Source organism: Cebus imitator, unplaced genomic scaffold, assembly GCF_001604975.1.
Source record: "Cebus imitator isolate Cc_AM_T3 unplaced genomic scaffold, Cebus_imitator-1.0 Scaffold149, whole genome shotgun sequence".
Classification (NCBI taxonomy): Eukaryota; Metazoa; Chordata; class Mammalia; order Primates; family Cebidae; genus Cebus; species Cebus imitator.
In genome coordinates this window covers 2,306,750-2,328,250 of record NW_016107464.1, presented here as the reverse complement: position 1 = coordinate 2,328,250, position 21,501 = coordinate 2,306,750, and the positions used below count along the sequence as shown (strand labels likewise).

General features: G+C 41.4%; 2 protein-coding genes across 2 annotated transcripts; both read left to right on the top strand.

Annotated features, from left to right (window-relative positions):
* Positions 1-1,490: 1,490 nt before the first annotated feature.
* Positions 1,491-3,630, top strand: LOC108314310 (olfactory receptor 13C7). The gene has a single exon (XM_017543229.2). The coding sequence runs from the start codon at positions 1,491-1,493 to the stop codon at positions 2,448-2,450; it is 960 nt and encodes a 319-aa protein (XP_017398718.1). The 3' UTR covers positions 2,451-3,630.
* An 8,076-nt stretch (positions 3,631-11,706) lies between these two features.
* On the top strand, positions 11,707-12,857 carry LOC108314309 (olfactory receptor 13C7-like). The gene has a single exon (XM_017543228.2). The coding sequence runs from the start codon at positions 11,806-11,808 to the stop codon at positions 12,763-12,765; it is 960 nt and encodes a 319-aa protein (XP_017398717.1). The 5' UTR covers positions 11,707-11,805; the 3' UTR covers positions 12,766-12,857.
* Positions 12,858-21,501: the final 8,644 nt, after the last annotated feature.

Here is a 21,501-nt window from a genome sequence, read left to right as displayed (position 1 = left end):
TGTGAAACTCCTTCTTGGGTCAGAAAATCTAGATGGCAAGAAGCCTATGAAACTTTTCAGTCTTATGTCATGGACTCACCTAACTTCAGAGACTCCCCCAGAAATAAGATGATCATATGGTTTCAGAGCCTCTTCTGTTGACTTTTCACAAACTCAGGTAATTCCACAAGAAGGTGAAACCACCACCATATGAATGAGAGAAACTCAGGAGGCTGCTGGCTTGGTTTAGAATAAAGAATGTTCTGACACTTCGGAGCTCTGTAAATAGGAAGCAGGCTGTTTGGGAATGTAGTGAGCTCTTCATCACTAGAAGAGATCAAGCTGAAAGCCCATGCATCAGTGTTCTGCAGAAAAGGACAGAGGTTGGGACCAGATTTATTTGGGGGGCATAATCAGTGTGGCGGTCTACATCTGGGTGACATACTTAGGTTCAAGAACTCTTAATTCCTGTGTGGACACTCACCTCAGTAGAATGATAAGAAAAAAAGCACTGCTTTAGTTACCAAAGAGAACTAGAGTCCCAGAAATTGTGAGCCACTATAGGTTTCTGGGGCCAGCCTTCTATTTATCTTCATGAAACATCAGATTCTAATATTAGGGACATATTGAAAATTCCAGAGCATGAAGTTACCTTGGAACCCTTTCCCCTTTCCCTTGCATCTCTCTTTTCCTGAAAGACCCAGCTGGGGCTAGTATTGCCCATGAGAAAGATCTTGGGCAACAACAGGAGTTTGCTTTATACAAAAATTGTCTAAAGAGAATAAGTAGTTATAAGGTAAGGATTCATAACTAATTAAGTCACTAGTATCTGGTACAAACTTGGGGGACCACGGAAACTTTAAGTCACTTTTCTGATCAAAGTTTAATGAGGTAAATTGCCATGTAGGATGTAGCACCCCTAAATGAATGTGTTATGTGTCTTTGTCACTGATCACATGAGTTACATTATCAGAGTCATTTTAAACCTTGTGCATTTGGTGTCCTGTGGCCCCAAAATAATTTTTTATTTTGTTGTCTCTTTTTCTTGGAAATAAATAAATATCATAGACTTTCAAAACTGTTTTTTTTTTTTTTTTTTTTTTGAGACGGAGTTTCGCTCTTGTTGCCCAGGCTGGAGTGCAATGGCGCGATCTCGGCTCACCGCAACCTCCGCCTCCTGGGTTCAGGCAATTCTCCTGCCTCAGCCTCCTGAGTAGCTGGGATTACAGGCATGCGCCACCATGCCCAGCTGATTTTTTGTATTTTTAGTAGAGACGGGGTTTCACCATGTTGACCGGGATGGTCTTGATCTCTTGACCTCGTGATCCACCCGCCTCGGCCTCCCAAAGTGCTGGGATTACAGGCGTGAGCCACCGCGCCTGGCTCAAAACTGTTTTTTAATCTCTTAGCCAGACTGAAACTCTAGACCAGATGCACTGCTCCTATGCAAGGCAAAGAATGTTGAGTTTGGACCTCTAAGTATTTCCTTCAGTTGACAGAGGAGATACACCATGGTAAATGCCAACCGGACAGCCTCTGTGACAGAGTTTGTTCTCCTGGGCCTCTCTGCTCACCCAAAGCTGGAAAAAACGTTCTTCATGCTCATCCTGCTGATGTACCTGGTGATCCTGCTGGGCAATGGGGTCCTTATCCTGGTGACTGTGTCCAATTCTCACCTGCACACACCCATGTACTTCTTCCTGGGGAACCTCTCCTTCCTGGACATCTGCTATACAACCTCCTCGGTCCCCCTTATCCTTGACAGCTTCCTGACCCCCAGAAAAACCATTCCTTTCTCAGCCTGCGTAGTGCAGATGTTCCTCTCCTTTGCCATGGGAGCCACAGAGTGTGTGCTCCTGAGCATGATGGCATTTGATCGCTATGTGGCCATCCGCAACCCCCTTAGGTACCCTGTGATCATGAACAAGGCTGCCTATGTGCCCATGTCTGCCAGCTCCTGGGTAGCTGGAAGCACTGCCTCCATGGTGCAGACATCCCTTGCAATGAGGCTGCCCTTCTGTGGAGACAACATCATCAACCACTTCACCTGTGAGATTCTGGCTGTCCTGAAGTTGGCCTGTGCTGATATCTCTGTCAATGTGATCAGTATGGGAGTGACCAATGTGATCTTCCTGGGGGTCCCAGTTCTGTTCATCTCTTTCTCCTATGTCTTCATCCTTGCCACCATCCTGAGGATCCCCTCAGTAGAGGGGAGGAAAAAGGCCTTCTCCACCTGCTCTGCCCACCTCACAGTTGTGGTCGTCTTCTATGGGACCATCCTCTTCATGTATGGGAAGCCCAAGTCTAAGGACCCACTGGGGGCAGACAAGCAGGACCTTGCAGACAAACTCATCTCCCTCTTCTATGGGGTGGTGACCCCCATGCTCAACCCCATCATCTACAGCCTGAGGAACAAGGACGTGAAGGCTGCTGTGAGGAACCTGGTATTTCAGAAATGCTTTGCCCAGTGATGTCTGGGGGAACAGATGTCCACGTAGCTCTTTGCTTCTTGGCTGCTTTCACCCACAAATCTCAGAAGAGAATGTTTTCCAAAGAAGAGACATGTGAAGAGTGATTACCAGAAAATTGAAGTACTCATGTAATAGAGCACTTTAGCTGTGATTGAACCCAATGAAAATGTTGAAACCTAGAACCCAGGGGGAGTGTGGCTTGAGGGGATGGAAGCAGGATGCTGCTGGTTACACAGGAATGATTTTTTTTTGTTTCTCCACTGTTCAAGTCTGAATTCAACCTTTGTGAGCAGGTGGTTTCTCTGTTTTGGGAAAAACACCCTAGTGCACTTTTGTGTTACAAAAATGTAAAGCCCAGATCCTACTCTTGAAAGGAGGCACTGAAGACACCATGGGACAGAACTTAATGACCCTGCCCACTTCCTTAGCATAGTGCTTCCCAATCTTTGTCTTGCCATGGAGCACACAGAAAATAATGCGTATGACACCCTGGGGTGAGTGGATGAATCTATTCATGGCTGAAGGCAATTCACCTGGGGGCTTAGGTCACTACAGGTTCTGCTTAGTAATCCCAGGAAGACTCTCAGCTTGGCACATCTGTAGCCTATAACACATTAGCTGGAATGTTCTGCCTAAAGCAGAATATGTCTTCCCTTAGCCCCTACTGAGAGGACAGTCATGCTCTCTCCTTTGGCCACAGATAATTGGATAGTTGACCCAAACTGGGCTAGTCATATTTTCTCTCCAAGGCATTTGGAATTTGGACATAGAGTTACCTCTCACTTGGCCCAAGGTTCTTGAACTGATAGACCATGTAAAGCTGTGATGAATGTGGCCCTGTATCTAGCAAGGAAGAGAAAGCTGTTCTGCAGAGAGAGAGATGATAAAGCAAATGTGCAAAGAGGACCAGACCTACATGAAACAGAAATAAAGGCTGCAATACTTAGGCTAGGTACTAGGAACTTTTTTTAAATTTTATTTTATGGGATAATTTAATCCTGTAGAAAGGATAAAACTTAGGTATTCATCTTCTAGATCCAAAGATGATCTGCTCCTGGAAGATCGTGTGTGTGTGTGTGTGTGTGTGTGTGTGTGTGTGTTTGTGTGTAATCTTTAATTTTTAAAATTTTCCTGGGTACATAGCAGGTATGTATATTCATGGAGTATATGGGATGTTGTGATACAGTCATACAATGTATAATAATAACATCAGGATAAATGGGGTTTCCATCACCTCAAGCATTTATCCTTTGTGTTACAAACAATCCAATTATACTCTTTAGTTATTTTAAAATGTACAGTTATTTGTTACTATAGTCACCCTGCTGTGCTGTCAAATACTAGATCTTATTCATTCTATTTTTTGTACCCATAAGCCATCTCTTCCCCTCTACCCTCTCACCACCATTCCCAGCCTCCAATAACTATCATTCTACTCTCCATCTCCATGGGTTCAATTGTTTTAACATTTACCTTCCACAAATAAGTGAGAATACGCAAAATTTGTCTTTCTGTGCTGTTTATGGCCAGTCTTGCTCTTCTGTAGCCCTGTGGATTATTTATCCTTCTCCTTTATCATTCTAAAGCAAATCCCAAATGATAATAGCATTCCATCTTGAAAGATTTTAGTATTTATATCCAAAAAAGATTAGTACTCATAAAAATATAAAGTCCCATTTAATATCTAACACATAAATAAATCCCCTAAAACTCAATAATTTCTTGATATCATCAATTATCCAACATTTATATTTCCAGAAATATCTTATAAATTATTTAATTTTTAAATTGAACCAGGATCCAAATAACAGCATACACTGTGATTTGTCTCTGATATGGTTTGGCTGTGTCCCCACCCACATCTCATTTTGAATTGTAGTTCCCGTAATCTCCACGTGTTGTGGGATGTCGTGAGAGGGACGTGGTTGGAGGTAATTTAATCATGGGAATGGTTACCCTCATGCTGTTCTCATGATAGCGAATGAGTTCTTATGAGATCTGATGGTTTTATAAGGTCCTTTCCCCTCCCTTCACTTTGCACTTTTCCCTTCTGCCACCATGTAAAGAAGGATCTTTTGCTTTCCCTTCCCTCATGATTGTAAGTTTTCTGAGGCCTCTCTAGNAAGGTAATTGAATCATGAGGGTGGTTACCTCCATGCTGTCCTCATAATAGTGAGTTCTCATGAGATCTGCTGGTTTTATAAGGGGCTTTTCCCTCTTTTGCTTGACACTTCTCCTTGTTGCTACCATATGAAGAACATATTTGCTTCCCCTTCTGCCAGGATTGTAAGTTTCCTGAAGCCTCTTCAGCCATGCTGAACTGTGAGTCAATTAAACCTCTTTCCTGTATAAATTATGCAGTCTCAGGTATATCTTTACCAGCAGCATGAGAATGGACTAATATAGCCTCTTTCAGTCTGTATTTCCCCCTCCCTTTTTCTATCTTTCCCTCTGCCTCTGTTCCTCCCACCACCACACTGCTTTTAGGCTAGATTATTTTTTTGGAAGGAGTAGTTTTCCGTAATGGGAAAGTATAAAGTTTACCACCGTCTGATTTTGCTGATTGCAGTTCTGTGGTGTCTGTCTTTGTGTTTTCCATAAATTGGTAATTATATCTAGTTACTTAAGTTTTTTTTTTGTGAGTGTGGCGTTATGAGCTCATGGCTCCTGACACCTTCTGCATGAGAGTAATTGTGAGAAAGGCCCTATTTTTATACTTTAAGGGAACATCTGTGACAATACAGAAAAAAACTTGTGCCTGTGAAACTTATATTCTAACAGGAGAGAAATAAGCAATAAACAATTACAAAAATACAAGATGTTAGAAATTTTATGGAATCAAGACTGAGGCATAAAGGATGACTGAACACATGCATCTAATTTCATTCCTCCTAAAAGCCATGAAAACTATAGTCTTCCTTTCTTTCTGATAAACTTTACAAGGTTAAGGAGAAGTAAGATATCAACAGTGAGAACACTGTGAAAGTTAGGAAGCAGATTAACTAGTGATAATTGCCGTAGCAGATCTGACAGAGCCAAATCCCAAGCCAGAAACTTGGAAAGCTAGGTGTCTTACTCCATTTTCTGCTGCTTTAACAGAATAGCTGAGACTGGGCAATTTATAAACAGTAGAAGTTTATTTGGCTCCCAGTTATGGAGGCTGTGAAGTCCAAGAGCATGGCACTGGCATCTGGTAAATGCCTTTGTGTTGCATCATCCCATGGCAGAAGGTGAAACAGCAAGTAAGAACATAAAACAAGGAGAGAGAGGAGGCCAAACTCCTGCAATAACTCCCTCCTGCAATAGTGGCATTAATTCATTCATTAAGGCTGAGCCCTCTTGGCCTAATCACCTCTTGTAGGTTCCACCTCTCAGCACTGTTACCATGGGAATTAAATTTCACCATGAGTTTTTGAGGGGACATTTAAACCATAGTAATAGGCAACGACTAGATTTGTAGCACAGAGAAACTCACTGTACCAAGTACCTCTAGGACTGGGTGTAAGAAGTATTGCTAAAGAAGGAAGACTAGGTGACAAATGTATAAGAAACAGAGTCCCTATACCCCTTCATTCATTTCCATGACATTAGTCAACTATTTCTTGCCCACCCCAACAAAAGTTTTATTCTCTGTAGAGGGTAAAATCATGGCTCTCTGGACTGGCAGACAACAGCCATGGTAGAGAGGTACTTTAGTCTTTCATGGAGTAAAAAAACAATTAGCATAAAAGATCAACAATCAAAATGGCTTCTGGTTGTACCAGAATTACCTTCAAATTCCTAAGGAAGATGATTTCCAGTAAGTTCCTAGAGTTCCACACACTATTGCGATGATTGATTAATTTTATGTGTTAACTTGACTGGGTGATGGGGTACCCAGATATTTGGCCAAATATTATTCTGGAGATGTCTGTGAGGGAGTACCTTTTGAATGCATAGATTGAGTAAAGCAGATTGTCCTCCCTAATGTACTAAGCCTCATTCAATCAGCGAAAGGCTTGAACAGAACAAAAAGGATGAGTAAGAGGGAACTCCTCCTGCCTTTGAGCTGGGAAATGAGTTTTTTCAGCAGCTCTGCTGGGCCACCAGCCTGCTGACTACAAATCTTGTGACTTGTTAGCCTCCATAATCACATAAGCCAGTTCCTTATGACACACACATACATGATTAGTAATATTCCTCTGGAGAACCCTGGCTAATACACCCACCAAATTATCGGTCATTTAAGGAGGTTAAATAAAAATATGTTCAGACATATAAGATCTCAAAAATGTATATACAATACACTCTTTCTCAAGACATTATTCAAGGCTGAGTGCAGTGGCTCATGCACTTGGGGAGGCCGAGGTGGGTGGATCACCTGAGGTCAGGAGTTCAAGACCAGCCTGGCCAACATGGCAAAACCCCATCTCTACTAAAAACACAAAAATTAGGTGGATTGTGGTGGCATGTTCCTGTAATCTCAGCTGCTCAGAAGGCTGAGGCAGGGGAACCACTTGAACCCAGGAGGTGGAGGTTGCAGTGAGCCAATATTGTGCCACTGCGCTCCAGCCTGGGTGACAAGAGTAAGATTCAGTCTCAAAAGAAAAAAAAAGGAACTTATTCAAGAATGTGCTCTATCAAAATAAGAGATTAAACCAAGAAATAGAAAGAAATTGACAAAAGAAACAGAAGTTCCAACACATAAGAGAGGTGTAAGGAGTCCCCAGGACAGTAAAGGAGATCCTGGCATGACAGTTGTACACCCCGCAGAGAAGGCAGCCAGCCCAGAGGGCAGCCCTGTGACTCCAGAGACAGGCATGTCAAGGGCTCTCATTCGTAGACCCCTGCTGCCTATGATGATTAACTTGAGGACAGAATGCTCCCCACAGCCTGGCCCACATTCTTTCCTGCACTGGCCTTATCTTGGCCATGCATGTATAAAATACCCTCTTATCTCTCCGTGTCTTGCTGACTGGGTTAGCAGAGGACATTCATTCCACTCCAGAGAGCATTCTGCTTTGATCTGTTCCAAGAGTGGGAAGAGGGCCAGAGTCAGAGCTTAGAAGCGGAAAACATAAAACAATCCACTCTCTCTGATGATATTTCTGCCAGATGTCTGGTGCCTGGCCACACTACAGCACTGTCTGACTTACCCAGAAGGGACTATTAAAACTGAGAGCTTAGATTCTCGAGTGAGTCTTCCCCAAAATAGTGGCAATATTTTCTTGTCATCCAATAGCTAGGTTTGCCAGTCAGAATGACTATTATTAAAAAGTCAAAAAATAGCAGATGTTAGTGAGGATGTGAAAAAGGGAAACATTTATATATTGTTTGTGGGAAGGCAAGTCAGTAAAACCTCAAGGGAAAACAGTATTAAGATTTCTCAAAGAAATAAAAATAGAACTACCAATCTACTTTTTTACATAATTAATCTTTTTCGAGACAGAATTTTGCTCTTGTTGCCCAGGCTGGAGTGCAACGGTGTGATCTCAACTCACTGCAACCTCTGCCTCCCAGGTTCAAGTAATTCTCCTGCCTCAGCCTCCCAAGGAGCTGGGATTATAGGCATGCGCCATCACGCCTGGCTAATTTTTATATTTTTAGTAGAAACTAAAAATGGGGTTTTGCCATTACATGATTCTTTTCCTTTATGTAGATACCCAGTAGTTGTATGTACATAAAGGAAAATAATTAATTATGTAAAAAAGATACATTCATTGGTACATTTATCACAGCATTATTCACAATAGCAAAGATGGAATCAATCTAAGCATACATAGGCAGATGATTGGATAAAGAAAATGTTGTCTATATACACAATGGAGTACTCTTTGGACATAGAAAAGAAGGAATTTTACAGCGACATGGATGGAACTGGCCATGTTGGATGGCCAGTATCTTAAGTTATGCAACTCAGAAACAGAAAGTCAAATACCAATGTGTCCACATGGACACGAAGTGTGGACTAATCAACACTGGAGACTTGGAAGTGTGGGATGTGAGGGGGGCTGAGGGATGAGAAATTACTTAATTGGCATAATATACGTTATTTTGGGTAATGCTTGCACTAAAAACCTAGACTTCACCACAACTCAATATATCTGTGTAACAAAACTTCTCTTATACCCCATAAATGTATTGTTTTAAAAAGCTAGCTTTGCAATTGTTATTCTATTTTTCAAAATTGAACAATACATTGTACACTAATACATTGCAGAAGGTAAAACTATGAAGGAAATAAAGGGAATACATATTAGGTTTCTCTTTCTGCATAATAAACCACCCCACCATCAGCAGGTTAAAACAACACCTAATTATTAGCTCACAGCTCTGGAAGTGAGAAGGCTGGGTGAGTTGAGCTGGACTCTGAGAAAAAGTCAGCTTTCAAGCTCATTGGTACCGGTGGCAGAATTCAATTCCTTGTTTTTTAGACTGTGGTCCCAGTTTCCTGGCTAGCCATTGCCAGGTATCATGCTTAGCTCCTTGTGGCAGCTCTCTGGTTCTTGTTTGCGGCTCCCTCCAACTTATAATCAAGAAACAGCATGTGGAATCCTTCCCATACTTTGAATCTGGCTTCTCCTTCTGCTACTAACCAAAGAAAACTGTTTTTAAAGGGCTCACTTGATTAGGTCAGGCCTCACTGGATAATCTTCTAATCTTAAAGCCAACTGATTTGGAACTTTAGTTACATTGACAAAATCCCTTCCCAGCAGTACCTAGGTTAGTGTTTGATCGAAATAGGAAGGGAGTTGTGTGATGATGTGGGGATCATTAAGATGCTGCCTACCACAAAATTATTCCCACAGAAGTCAAAATGGTGGTCACTTCTTGGAAGGGAGGGAATAAGGAAATATAATTGGATAGGGAAGTAAGAGAGGCTTCTAAGGTTCTGGAACATCCTACTTTTAACCTGGTTGGAGGGGGGACATGGAAGTGTATTTTCTTTTTTTTTTTTTTGAATGCTATACATATGCTTTTTATGCTCTTTTGTATGTATAATATATCTCACAAAAAGAAAAACATTTAACACAAGACAAAATGGCTTATGACTATTAATGTGGATGTATTTGATTCCTGGATTTTTAGAACAAGGTAAGCATGTTCATTTGTGAAAGAGTTAGGCAAGATTGCCCAAGTGTTTTTGCTGACACTGGGCAGGCTTTTCTTGCATACCAAGAACATCTGTGGAATAGAGCTTATCACATGTGCCACCTACCATTGCTGGTATTAGAATTACATGGGAGAGGGAAAACTGGAATGTGATTAAGAAACTATAGTGTATCAGAAAACAGTGGTCCATGTTGAAGATGCTTCTGGCTGCTGCCTGGGCAGTCACAGCTCTCAGTTTTGGATCTTAGAAGTGGAGTTTATCAGACTCCCATGGTAAACCAGCAGTGCTCTCACAACTGCACCGATATAGGATTCTCATGCACGTACACACAGGAAAAGACTCAGCCGTATACATCAGGACATCACTCTGTGAGCAGCTGTTCTTTTTCAAGTCCACAGCTGCCTTGCCTCTGAAACTCTCTGGTAGAAGTCATGACCGGATTCACATATGATCCTTTAAAGGCCTGGTCTGGGTCAGAGGTGCCTAGCAGAACCTATTTGGTGAGATATAGACAAGAGATCTAGGTCACTGGCTTTCACCCAAACCTGAGATTTTCAATTCTGAATTTGTAAATGGCCAAGGGGACTAACCCACAAGGATTTGTCCTGTGTGGTTTCATATTCCCCAAGATCTATCATGGACTTTGGTGAGAGTTCTCATTGACTGGGTGTTCTTGTTAATTTGGAGAGAACCAGGATAATCCTTCCTCTCTAATGCTTTCCAATAGCCCAGCAGGATGGGTAGGAAGAGAGGGAAGGAAGGAAGAAAGTATTTCTGGAGAGACTTCAGAATAATTGGATCGTGGGGACTTAATCCCAGATGTATAAGAAGTTTCTTGACTTTGTAACTTGAATTTCTAAACTTTAAATTACTTCAGGGACTAGAATAATCCCAATAGCAGGGTGGGATTTAAGTGGCTTTATATGAGCAGTGAATGGTCTTTTGTGGACTTTACCAAAACACAGAACAAAGACAAGAAAAATTCCACCCATTTCAGGCACTAACTCATCTGGCTGCTGCTTTCCAACCAGATTGGCTATTTTTGGCTTCTGGACTATTCCCAGATCCCAGAGAAGTGATTTGAATCAACACACTTGTTGTAAAGGTAGGAGAGCACTTTTAAAAGAATATAGAAACTCTTGTGGGCCCAGCTCTATCCCCAGTGGCATACCTGGTGACCAAGTGGCATTGGGGGAATGTTGAATGACATAGAAAAGGATGTCTCTGTGGTCCAACAGTCCAAGAACGAGAAATTCATGAGATCATTTAGTCCCTGGGATTGAATATCTCTGTAATAATCTATTCCAAAGTAAGCATCCGGGAAATGAAGTTCCAGAGAAGAAAAGGGACTTCACGATTCCCATGCACTGATTGGTTGGTGAACGCCAGTCCTGTTAGTATGTGTTCCAGAAGAGTCTGGCAAGTGAGTGAATGAATTCATAAGTGGACAAATAGCCCTGGGTTCTGTGATCTCGGGAGCAAGCTAGAAAAGAGGAGGCAGAGAGCATCTGAAAGCGCTCACAGGCCGGGTGCCATGGCTCACGCCTGTAATCCCAGCACTTTGGGAGGCCAGGGCAGTAGGATTGCTTGAGCCTGGGGAATTTGAGACCAGCCTGGGCAACAAAGTGAGACCTCATCTCTACAAAAAAATTAAAAATTAGCCAGGTGTGGTAGAACGCGCATGTGGTCCCAGCTACCTGGGAGACTGAGGCAGGAGGGTCGCTTGAGCCCTGGAGGTTGAGGCTGCAATGAGCTATGTTTGCCCTACTGCACACCAGCCAAGGTAATGGAGTGAGACTCTGTCTCAAATAATAATAATAATTTTTAAAAGTGTTCACAGAACAGAATGATCAGGAATTGAGGATGAGGAGCACCAGTTTTTTTCTACCAATCCTAGATCCCAAGGGAAAAAAATCATACAAATGGAATATAATATTTCTTGCTAAAATTAAACAAAGTGAATCATCCACACATGTAACATGAAGTAAATGTGTGATGTCTGCCTTAAATGTGACGAGAAAATTTAAATCTAATCAGGTGACATTTTAAGCCTCTCTATGGGGTGGCCAAATATCACCAACTAGATTTTGATAAAATTTCCTGCATTTTATTTAGAGCAATATAGACAATGCTTTGATTTGTCAGAGTTGTTCTCCAATTGCTCAGCGAGTCAGGACTTCCTCATTGGCTGTCTGGGCACTTTAGGCATCAGAGAATCACGGGGCTGGCCCTCTGAGTTCACGCAAGTGACATAGAGACACCATGGTCAGTTCCAATCTGACCTCCCCTGTGATGGGGTTCATCCTCCTGGGCCTCTCTGCCCATCCAAAGCTGGAGAGGACATTCTTCGTGCTCATCCTGCTGATGTACCTGGTGATCCTGCTGGGCAATGGGGTCCTCATCCTGGTGACTATCCTTGACTCCCGCCTGCACACGCCCATGTACTTCTTCCTGGGGAACCTCTCCTTCTTGGACATCTGCTATACGACCTCCTCGGTCCCTCTCATCCTTGACAGCTTCCTGACCCCCAGAAAAACCATATCCTTCTCAGCCTGCGCAGTGCAGATGTTCCTCTCCTTTGCCATGGGAGCCACAGAGTGTGTGCTCCTGAGCATGATGGCATTTGATCGCTATGTGGCCATCTGCAACCCCCTTAGGTACCCTAAAGTCATGAGCACAGCTACTTCTGTCCCCATGGCTGCCAGCTCCTGGGTAGCTGGAAGACTCACTGCCATGGTGCAGACATCCCTTGCAATGAGGCTGCCCTTCTGTGGAGACAACATCATCAACCACTTCACCTGTGAGATTCTGGCTGTCCTGAAGTTGGCCTGTGCTGATATCTCTGTCAATGTGATCAGTATGGGAGTGGCCAATGTGATCTTCCTGGGGGTCCCAGTTCTGTTCATTTCTTTCTCCTATGTCTTCATCCTTGCCACCATCCTGAGGATCCCCTCAGTAGAGGGGAGGAAAAAGCCCTTCTCCACCTGCTCTGCCCACCTCACAGTTGTGGTCATCTTCTATGGGACCATCCTCTTCATGTATGGGAAGCCCAAGTCTAAGGACCCGCTGGGGGCAGACAAGCAGGTCCTTGCAGACAAACTCATCTCCCTCTTCTATGGGATGGTGACCCCCATGCTCAACCCCATCATCTACAGCCTGAGGAACAAGGATGTGAAGGCCGCTGTGAGGAGCCTGGTATTTCAGAAATGTTTCCCCCAGTGATGGTGGAGGGGTCCCGATGGCTCTGTTCTTCCTAACTGCTCCCACCGGAGAGTCCCAGAGGACAAGATAAAAGGCCAAGCTGATCAAACATTACACAGGTAAATCTCATTACACAGAATCGTTACATTTAATGCAGCTCCACAGAAGTATGTTCTTGTTTGTCTAGCCTTGTAGTTCTCATTCTCCATGGATACTGAACAAATTGATGTCAAGGAAAACTAACTCTTCACATTTTTATTGTTGGACTAATGAAAAGCTCTAGTCTGTAGGTCTTGGATTCAATTGCTCCTTGGCTTCTTTCTTTGAACATATTTGAATAGGTCCTTACTTTTATGTTACCTTTCAAGCTCTTCCTACTTCATATGATATAACAGTTAGTTTTATTTTTCTCGTTGTTTTTTTTTCTCCTTCTCATATAAATTCTTAAAACTGTTTCCTCAATTTTTCTGTGTCCATATCTTCACAATTAACCTGTAGCTTTGTCTCTGTCTTTCATGCTCACTCAGAGTCCTCACCAGAAAGTCATTCATGCTCTTTAAGAAGACAGGGTAGTAAGGAAGGTGTGGCAAAACTGATGCAAGGCTCAAGGGCACAGACCTCTTTTCTTTTCCCTTTTGGAAGATATTGTCCATCCCTGCGCTCTGTCCCAGATGCCAGTGGCCTCTCATGAGCCATCAGTGTAACGTGAAAACTGAGATAAGTCCAGGAGGATCAAAAAAATTCTATTAACCACCTGCCCTGGCTTAACCAAGCATGCAGCCAAGTGGCAGCCATCACTTGTTTTCCACGTGAGAATCCCTAAGGCCATGTAGCAGTCAGAGGAAGACGGAAACAATGACCAACAGGGGACATCTAAGAATCACCCACATGATTGTGAGGAATTCCAAAGCGGCTCCAAATAGTGATCAGTCTAGATGTCCAATTAAAGGGATCAGCAGAAGAGAAAATTTCTGATGTAAACTTTTAACCCCATAGAAACAAACTAATAATTAAAATAAACATCCTAGCACTTTGGAAGGCTGAGGTCAGGAGTTTGAGACCAGCCTGGCCAGCACGGTAAAACCCCCATCTCTACTAAAAATACAAAAATTAGCCAGGCGTGGTGGTTTGTGCTTGTAATCTCAGCTACATGGAAGGGTGAGGCAGAAGAATCACTGGAACCCGGGAGGCAGAGGCTGCAGTGAGCGGAGATGTCACCACTGCACTCCAGCCTGGGTGACAAAGTGAGGCTCTGTTTTGAAAAAATAGAAAACAAAAAACTAAACAGCCTTTGCTGAAAATCAGTCAATGTGGGAAGATGGTGAAAATGTTAAGGAAAATTCTTTATATCCTCTGAAAACCACAGATAACACAGAAATTATTCTTTGAAATTTTTGACTATTTTTTCAACTTTTCATAGGTAATAGAATCAGCACATTCAGCAGCAAGAATTAATTAGACTTTACTGGTCTTTGTAGTTCATTGCTTTTCACTGTATTGAATACACTGTGTCTATCTTATTCTTGCAATTGTCTATTTTTAACTCTTTGTTGAGAGAATTTCTTAAATCAAATTTCTTATTCAAAAAGAAATTAGAGAGGCGTGTACTCTCTTCATTTTCACATAAGGGCAAGTGTCTTTTTCACCTTCATGCCTGTGCAGTGGTGGTCTGTGTGTAGAACTTCTGACTCTTAGCCCGTTTCCCGCAGAGCTCTGTGAACATTGTGTCGCTGACCTCTACATATAGGACTGCAGAGCAGAAGGCCAGCGGCAGTCAGATCCTTATTCCTTGTTAGGTAATCTGTTTTCCTCTATAGAAAAGTCCAGAAATATCCTGCTACATATGGAAATCAAAACATATCCTTAGATCTAGAGAAGGTATGTGTTTTGCCACAGTTCTTACCCGGTGGTAAACCATTTGTGAACAAAAGACCTAAAACTTCTTTCAAAAAAATTTTCCATAGGTTATTGGGGCACAGGTGGTGTTTGGTTACATAAGTTCTTTAGCAGTGATTTGTGAGGTTTTGGTGCACCCATCACCCGAGCAACAGACACTGTACCTATTTGTAGTGTTTTATCCTTCACCCTCCTCCCATCCTTCCCCCCAAGTCCTCAAAGTCCATTGTATCATTCTTATACCTTTGCATCCTCATAGCTTAGCTCCTACATATCAGTGAGAACACACCATGTTTCATTTTCCATTCCTGAGTTACTTCACTTAGAATAATAGTCTCCAATCTCATCCAGGTAGCTGTGAATGTCATTAATTTGTTCCTTTTTTTTTTTTTTTTTTTGGGAGGAGTTTCGCTCTTGTTACCCAGGCTGGAGTGCAATGGCGCGATCTCGGCTCACCGCAACCTCCGCCTCCTGGGTTCAAGCAATTCTCCTGCCTCAGCCTCCTGAGTAGCTGGGATTACAGGCACGCGCCACCATGCCCAGCTAATTTTTTGTATTTTTAGTAGAGACGGGGTTTCACCATGTTGACCAGGATGGTCTCGATCTCTTGACCTCGTGATCCACCCGCCTCGGCCTCCCAAAGTGCTGGGATTACAGGCTTGAGCCACCGCGCCCGGCCCTCATAATTTGTTCCTTTTTATGGCTGAGTAGTATTCCATTGTGTGTGTGTGTGTGTGTGTGTGTGTGTGTGTGTGTGTGTATATATATATCACAGTTTCTTTATCCACTCATTGATTGATGGACATTTGGGTTGGTTCCATGATTTTGCAATTGCGAATTGTGCTGCTATAAACATGTGTGTGCAAGTATCTTTTTTGTATGACTAAGAGACCTAAAACTTCTATTTGGTGAAATGTTTCTTTTTTTCTTTTAAAACATTATTTGTTTTCATCCACTCTATTTTCTCCTTATGAATTTCATAATGGATTCCCCTGGTCTATCTTCCATGCCTCTCATCTTCTCTCAAACAATTTAAATCTCCTTGTCTTTTTTTCCCCTTAAGTCTAGGAGACGAACCTATGTAATGAACTTGCACCTCCTGCACATGTACCCCTGAACTTAAAATAAAAGTTAAAAAAAAATCAAGTTATTTTTAATTTTAAAATTCCTTTTGAGATTTGTCTTAAATACCATCTATTGAGTTGTATTTAATTTGTCTTAAATACTATTTGTATTTGTTTGATAATTGTGCACTTTTTTCCAAGGAAATGTTCTTATCTTCCAGATATATTTTCTCCTAGCCTCTTTTTTTATAGAGAGCTCTTGTTTTATTGACTCAAAAGTCTCTTGAATTCCACTGACAAAACTACAGAGAAATCACATTTGAGTAAGTTTGGGGAATGTAATCACTGCAATATGTTATTACCAGCTCACTTTCTCTGCCCTAGCCCTTTTCACTTCAGTAGATTTACTAGTGATCTCCAACATTAATAAATCGTGAATATGCCCAAGACTTTATGAGATGCAATAGTAGAATAATTACATTAGAAGTTAAGTTTGGATACTGAACCTGGCTTTTCCTCAAACAGGCTGCATTATCCCAGGCAAGTCCCTTCCTCCCTGACTCACAGTCTCCACAATTGTACAACGATCTCAGATTATTCTCAGCTCTTAAATTACCTGATTCTCATACAATATCAATAGTCTCTTCAACCACAGGAGAATCACTAAGAAGTACTGGGAGGGCTAAAGGAAATTGAGCCAGGCAATGTTTTGCAATAAAACTGTAGCACAGACCACACCTTCCTCCTCAACAGTCTGTGGGGCACTCTTATTTGCACCCTGCACACTTTCCAGCAAGCCTGAGGTCTATCTGTGCCAGCACTATGGCCACCATGGTGCTTACTTGGGCACAGACAAAACTGGTATCTGATGATCTCATTCTCCTTGAAAAAGGCAAAAGATATTACTTCTGTCATCCAAAGTACTCACCCTCAGGGCACCTGGAGGGAAACCCACAGTCTTTAGTTGAAACTTTAAGATCTTCCAAAATCTTCATAGACCACTAAATTCCTTCTTACATCCTGTCCTCTGATTATACTACCCAGCCCTCATGATCTACATCAATGACCAATCCTACATTTTTTAAACACCTTGCCTTTGAGCTGTTTTGTTGAGTTTAGAATGTCCTCCCCTTCTCCATTTATTACCAGTGAAAATGCTACTATTTGGAGATCAGCTTAAATATCACTTTTTCTGAGACTTCCTTGACTCTAAGTGAGGGTTAATGACTCCTTCCTTTGCCTGCCTAAAACATGTTACTTCTAACACAAATATAGCACTGACCTTACTCAGCCTTATTTGCATTATGGACATACCAGTCTCCTCCTGTAAACTCGGAACTCCTTAAAGACAAGTTACATGTCTGGTATACATCTATGCAGTTACCCCAATTGCCCACCATAAACCTTGGCACAAGTAAGAACTCAACAAATACTTCTTAAAATGAAAGAAATGTATCTCAGAAATCCCAGTTCTTGCTATATAAGCAAGAGACATAAGGGTAAATTTCTACCAAAAAAAAAAAAAAAACAACCCAAATATGAGAATGTTTATAACAACTTTATTCATAATAGCCAGAAATTGGAAATAACACAAAAGTCTATCAACAGTAGAATGAATATGTAAATTATGTTATACTTATTTAATGGGATGCTGCACTGCAATTAAAGAATGAGCTACTGATTTCTGCAGCAAAACTTGCAGTACATGTGAAAATGTGATACATGCAAATACGTGAATGTATCTCACATGTTATGCTGTATAAAAAGATATACACAAAGGATTATATACTGTATAATTGCATTCACATAAAGTTTAAAAAAAATCAAAACTAATAGATATTAATAGAAGTCACAATAGTGGTCTCCCCTAGAAGAGAGGAAAGAGAGGGCAATGTAATTGAGGAGGAAAATAAGAGGGGTTTCTAAGGTACTGGAATATTCTAATTTTTAACCTGGAAAGGGGTACATGGTGTGTATTTTCTTATTTTTCCTTGAATTGTATGCATATGCTTTTTATACTTTTGTATATGTAATATATCTTACAAAAAGAAAAAAATTCAATGCAAGGCATAATGACATGACTATGAATGTGGCATGAATTTGATTCTAGGACTTTTAGAGATGGAGTACAAGGCAGGCATATCATTTGTGGAAGAGGTGGACAGGATTGTTCAAGTCTTATTTCTTGCTAACACTGGGCAGGCTCCTCTTATATACCAAGGACATCCGTGGAATGAGAGCTCATCACACCACCCCCAGTATTAAAATTAAATGGGAAAGGGAAAACTGGAATGTGATCAAGAAACTGTAGTGTATCAGAAAACAGTGGTCCACGTTGAAGATGCTTCTGGCTGCTGCCTGGGCAGTCACAGCTCTCTCTCAGTTTTGGATCTTAGAAGTCGAGGTTACCCGATCCCAGTGGTAAACCAGCCATGCTCTTACAAATGCGCAAATATAGGATTCTCATGCACACACATACACAGGAAAAGACTCAGCTGTGCATAACAGGATGCCCCTTCTTTGATTGACTGCTCTTTTTGAAGTCCACAGCTGCTGTGCCTCTGAAACTCTCTGGTAGGAGGCATGACCAGGTTTATTTGTGACCCTTTAAAAGGCTGGCCTGGGTAGCAGCTGCCTAATAGACCCCATTTGGTGAGATACAGACAAGAGATCTTCTAGGTTGCTGGCTTTCATCCAATTCTAAGTCCTGAATTTGGAAATGGTCAAAGGGACTGAGCTACAAGAATTTTTCCAGTGTAGTGGGTTTCACATTCTCCCAGGTCTAGCAAGGACTGGTGAGAGTTCTTATTAACAGGGGTTCATGTTAATCCAGGCAAGGCCAGGATGATCCTTCTTCCCTAATGCTTCCCAACAGCACTGCAGAATGGGTAGGAAGAAAGGGAAGGAGGGAAGAAAGTATTTCTGGAGAGACTTCAGAATAATTAGATCATGGGGGCATAATCTCAGATGTATAAGAAATTTCTTAACTTTGTGACTTGAATTTCTAAGTTTTAAATCACTTCAGAGACTAGAAAAGACCCCATAACAGAGTGGAATTTAAATTGCTTGATATATGTAATGTGTGGTCCTTTGTGGCTTTTACTTAAACACAGAATAAAGACAAGAAATGTAACTTTCACCTATTTCAGGTGCTAACTCTTCTGGCAGACGCTTTCAGACAAGATTGGATATTTATAGACACTTATCAACATATTTTGTGATAAAAACAAAGAGGGCAACTTTTTAAAGCTTTGTAACTCTTTTTTGTTCACAACTCCAACTCTTCTTGACTCAGCCCCATCCCTGGCCTCAGATCTAGTGGCACAGGAGGAAGGAAAAGAAAAAAAAAAAGCCTTCTCAGTGTTGTAAAAGGAAGTCCAAGAGAGAAATGTATGAGATCATATAGTCCTTGGGATGAAATATTCTGTAAAATAATATATTCCAAAGTGAGAAGTGTGGAAATTTGGGGCCCAGAGAGGAAGAGGGACTTAACAATTTCCATGCATTGAGTGATTGGTGAATGCCAGTTTCCCCAGTGCCTAAGTCTGATATCTTCCTATAGCTCATAATCCCTGAGTGAAGCTGAACCATCATCACATTCATAGGGACAAACCTAGAGATTTCCCTGCCTGTGTCAATATGAGGAAACACTTTCTGGCAGTTAGAACTATGCAAAGAGAAAAGATGAACGTGGGCAGGCAACGAGATGCCTTCCCAGGAGATCAAACAGATAATGGGGAGGCAAGTGGTGTACAAGCTGGGGTGTAGTCAGAGGGTCAGAGTAAATGGCAGGAGGTGCCTTCCCTGCAGATAAGACATGAGAAGTGACTAGAAATAAATGAAAAGACACAAAGATAAGCTCTGCTGGGAAAGAGCCAGCTCCAGGAACAGGTGACCAACATACCGGACTTAGCGTGGATGTGAGTTGAGAAAAAACATGGCTCCAGGCACACAGAGGGCCAGGCTCTCCCAAGCTGGGCTTTGCGGTGTTCTCTCAGGTGAGGCTACACACTATTATTACCCAGGCAGACCAACTCTAAACTTACAGGAATGGCACCTGTGTTTCCAGGAGAGGAGGGTAGCTTCCCATTCTCATTTCCTCCCATATAGCCCTTCCTGTCCTTCAAGTCATTCCCTGAAAAGTCTTCCTGATCCCTTTCACCACCCAAGGCACTGTATATAAATTTTTGGGTCACCCATCTCCCTCCCCAAGCACCTAGGAGCCTCCCACACTGTGGTCAGGTTGAAGCCATCTCAGTCCCTTAAAAACACTGTCATGGCTCCACATGCTGAGTGCTTCAGAACAGTTGGCTGATGAATGGACAAATGATTAAATACCCCTGAGTTCTGTGTAAACTGTGAGAGAGAACTGAGGAAGAAGAATAGTTCAGTATCTAAAAGTCACTGGAGCCAAGTGTAGTGCCTCATGCCTATAATCCCAGCACTTTGGAAGGCCAAAGCAGGAGGATTGCTTGAGGCCAGGAGTTTAAGACCAGCCTGGGCAACACAGTGAGACCCCGTCTCTACAAAAAATAAAAAATTAGCTGGCCACAGTGGCACGTACTTATAGTCCTAGACTTCTGGAAGCTGAAGTGGAAGAATCACTAGAGCCCAGGAGGTCAAGTTTGCAGTAAGCTATGGTCACACCATTCCACTCCATCCTGGGTGACAGAGTGAGATCCTGTCTATAAAAAATAAATAAATAAGAAAAAATAAAGAAAATCTCAAATTGAATGATAAAAGACAATTGATAGATGCTATTACTTAGAATTATCTGAAAATGATTTTTAAAGGAGTGTAATAAAAATTCCTCAACAAGCAATTATAAACATGTTTGAGACAAATTAAAAAAAGGGTAAATTTCAGCAAATAAATAGAAAATATAAAGACAAAACCAAATGGACATTTTAGAATGGAAAAAAAATGCAATAACTTATTTTTAAAACAATAGATAAGCTCAACAACAGAATAGAGGGAAAGGATTAAAGAGTCAGTGAACTTGAGAACAAAACTTTGGAAATTCCCCAATTCCCAACAAGACTGAAAAAATCCACTGATTAAAAAAGCGAAAGGAGCCATGAGACTTATAGGATTATAACAAAAGATCTAATGCATGTTTTCATCATGATAGGGAAAGGAGATGAGAAAGGTGGAGCTTAAACAGTATTTGAAAAATAATGGCTGAAAATTTACCAAATTTGGCAAAATATATAAATTGCTCAGTCCAAAAACTGAGTAAACTCCAAATTGGATAAGCCCAAAAAAATCCATACCAAGACACATTGCAGTCAAACTTTTGAAAACTAAAAGATGGAGAAAAAAATCTTGAATCAGTGGAAGAGAAAAAACACCTCATCCACAGGGAAAAAACAATTCAAATAACAATGAATTTCTCACAAGAAACAAAACAGGCCCAAAAGGAGGGGTGCAACATTTTTCAAGAGCTGAAAGTAAAGAGCTGTCATCCCATAATTCTATATCTAGTGACATGAGAATTCAATACTTCAGGAGTGGAACTGTAATGAAGACATTCTGTGATGAGGGAAAAGTAAGAGAATTTGTAATTAACAACTCTACCCTAAAATAGTAGCTAAATAAGTTCTCTAACAGAAAAAAAACCTAAAAAATAAAGTAACTTAAAACACCGTAAGGAAATAACGAACAATGGAGAGAATAAAATATGAGTTAATATAAAAGATTTTCCATCTTCCCTTGAGTTTTTAAGCTTACATTTGATGGTTGAAGCAAAATTATAACACTGCCTAATGTAGTTCTCAATGTATATAGAGGAAATATT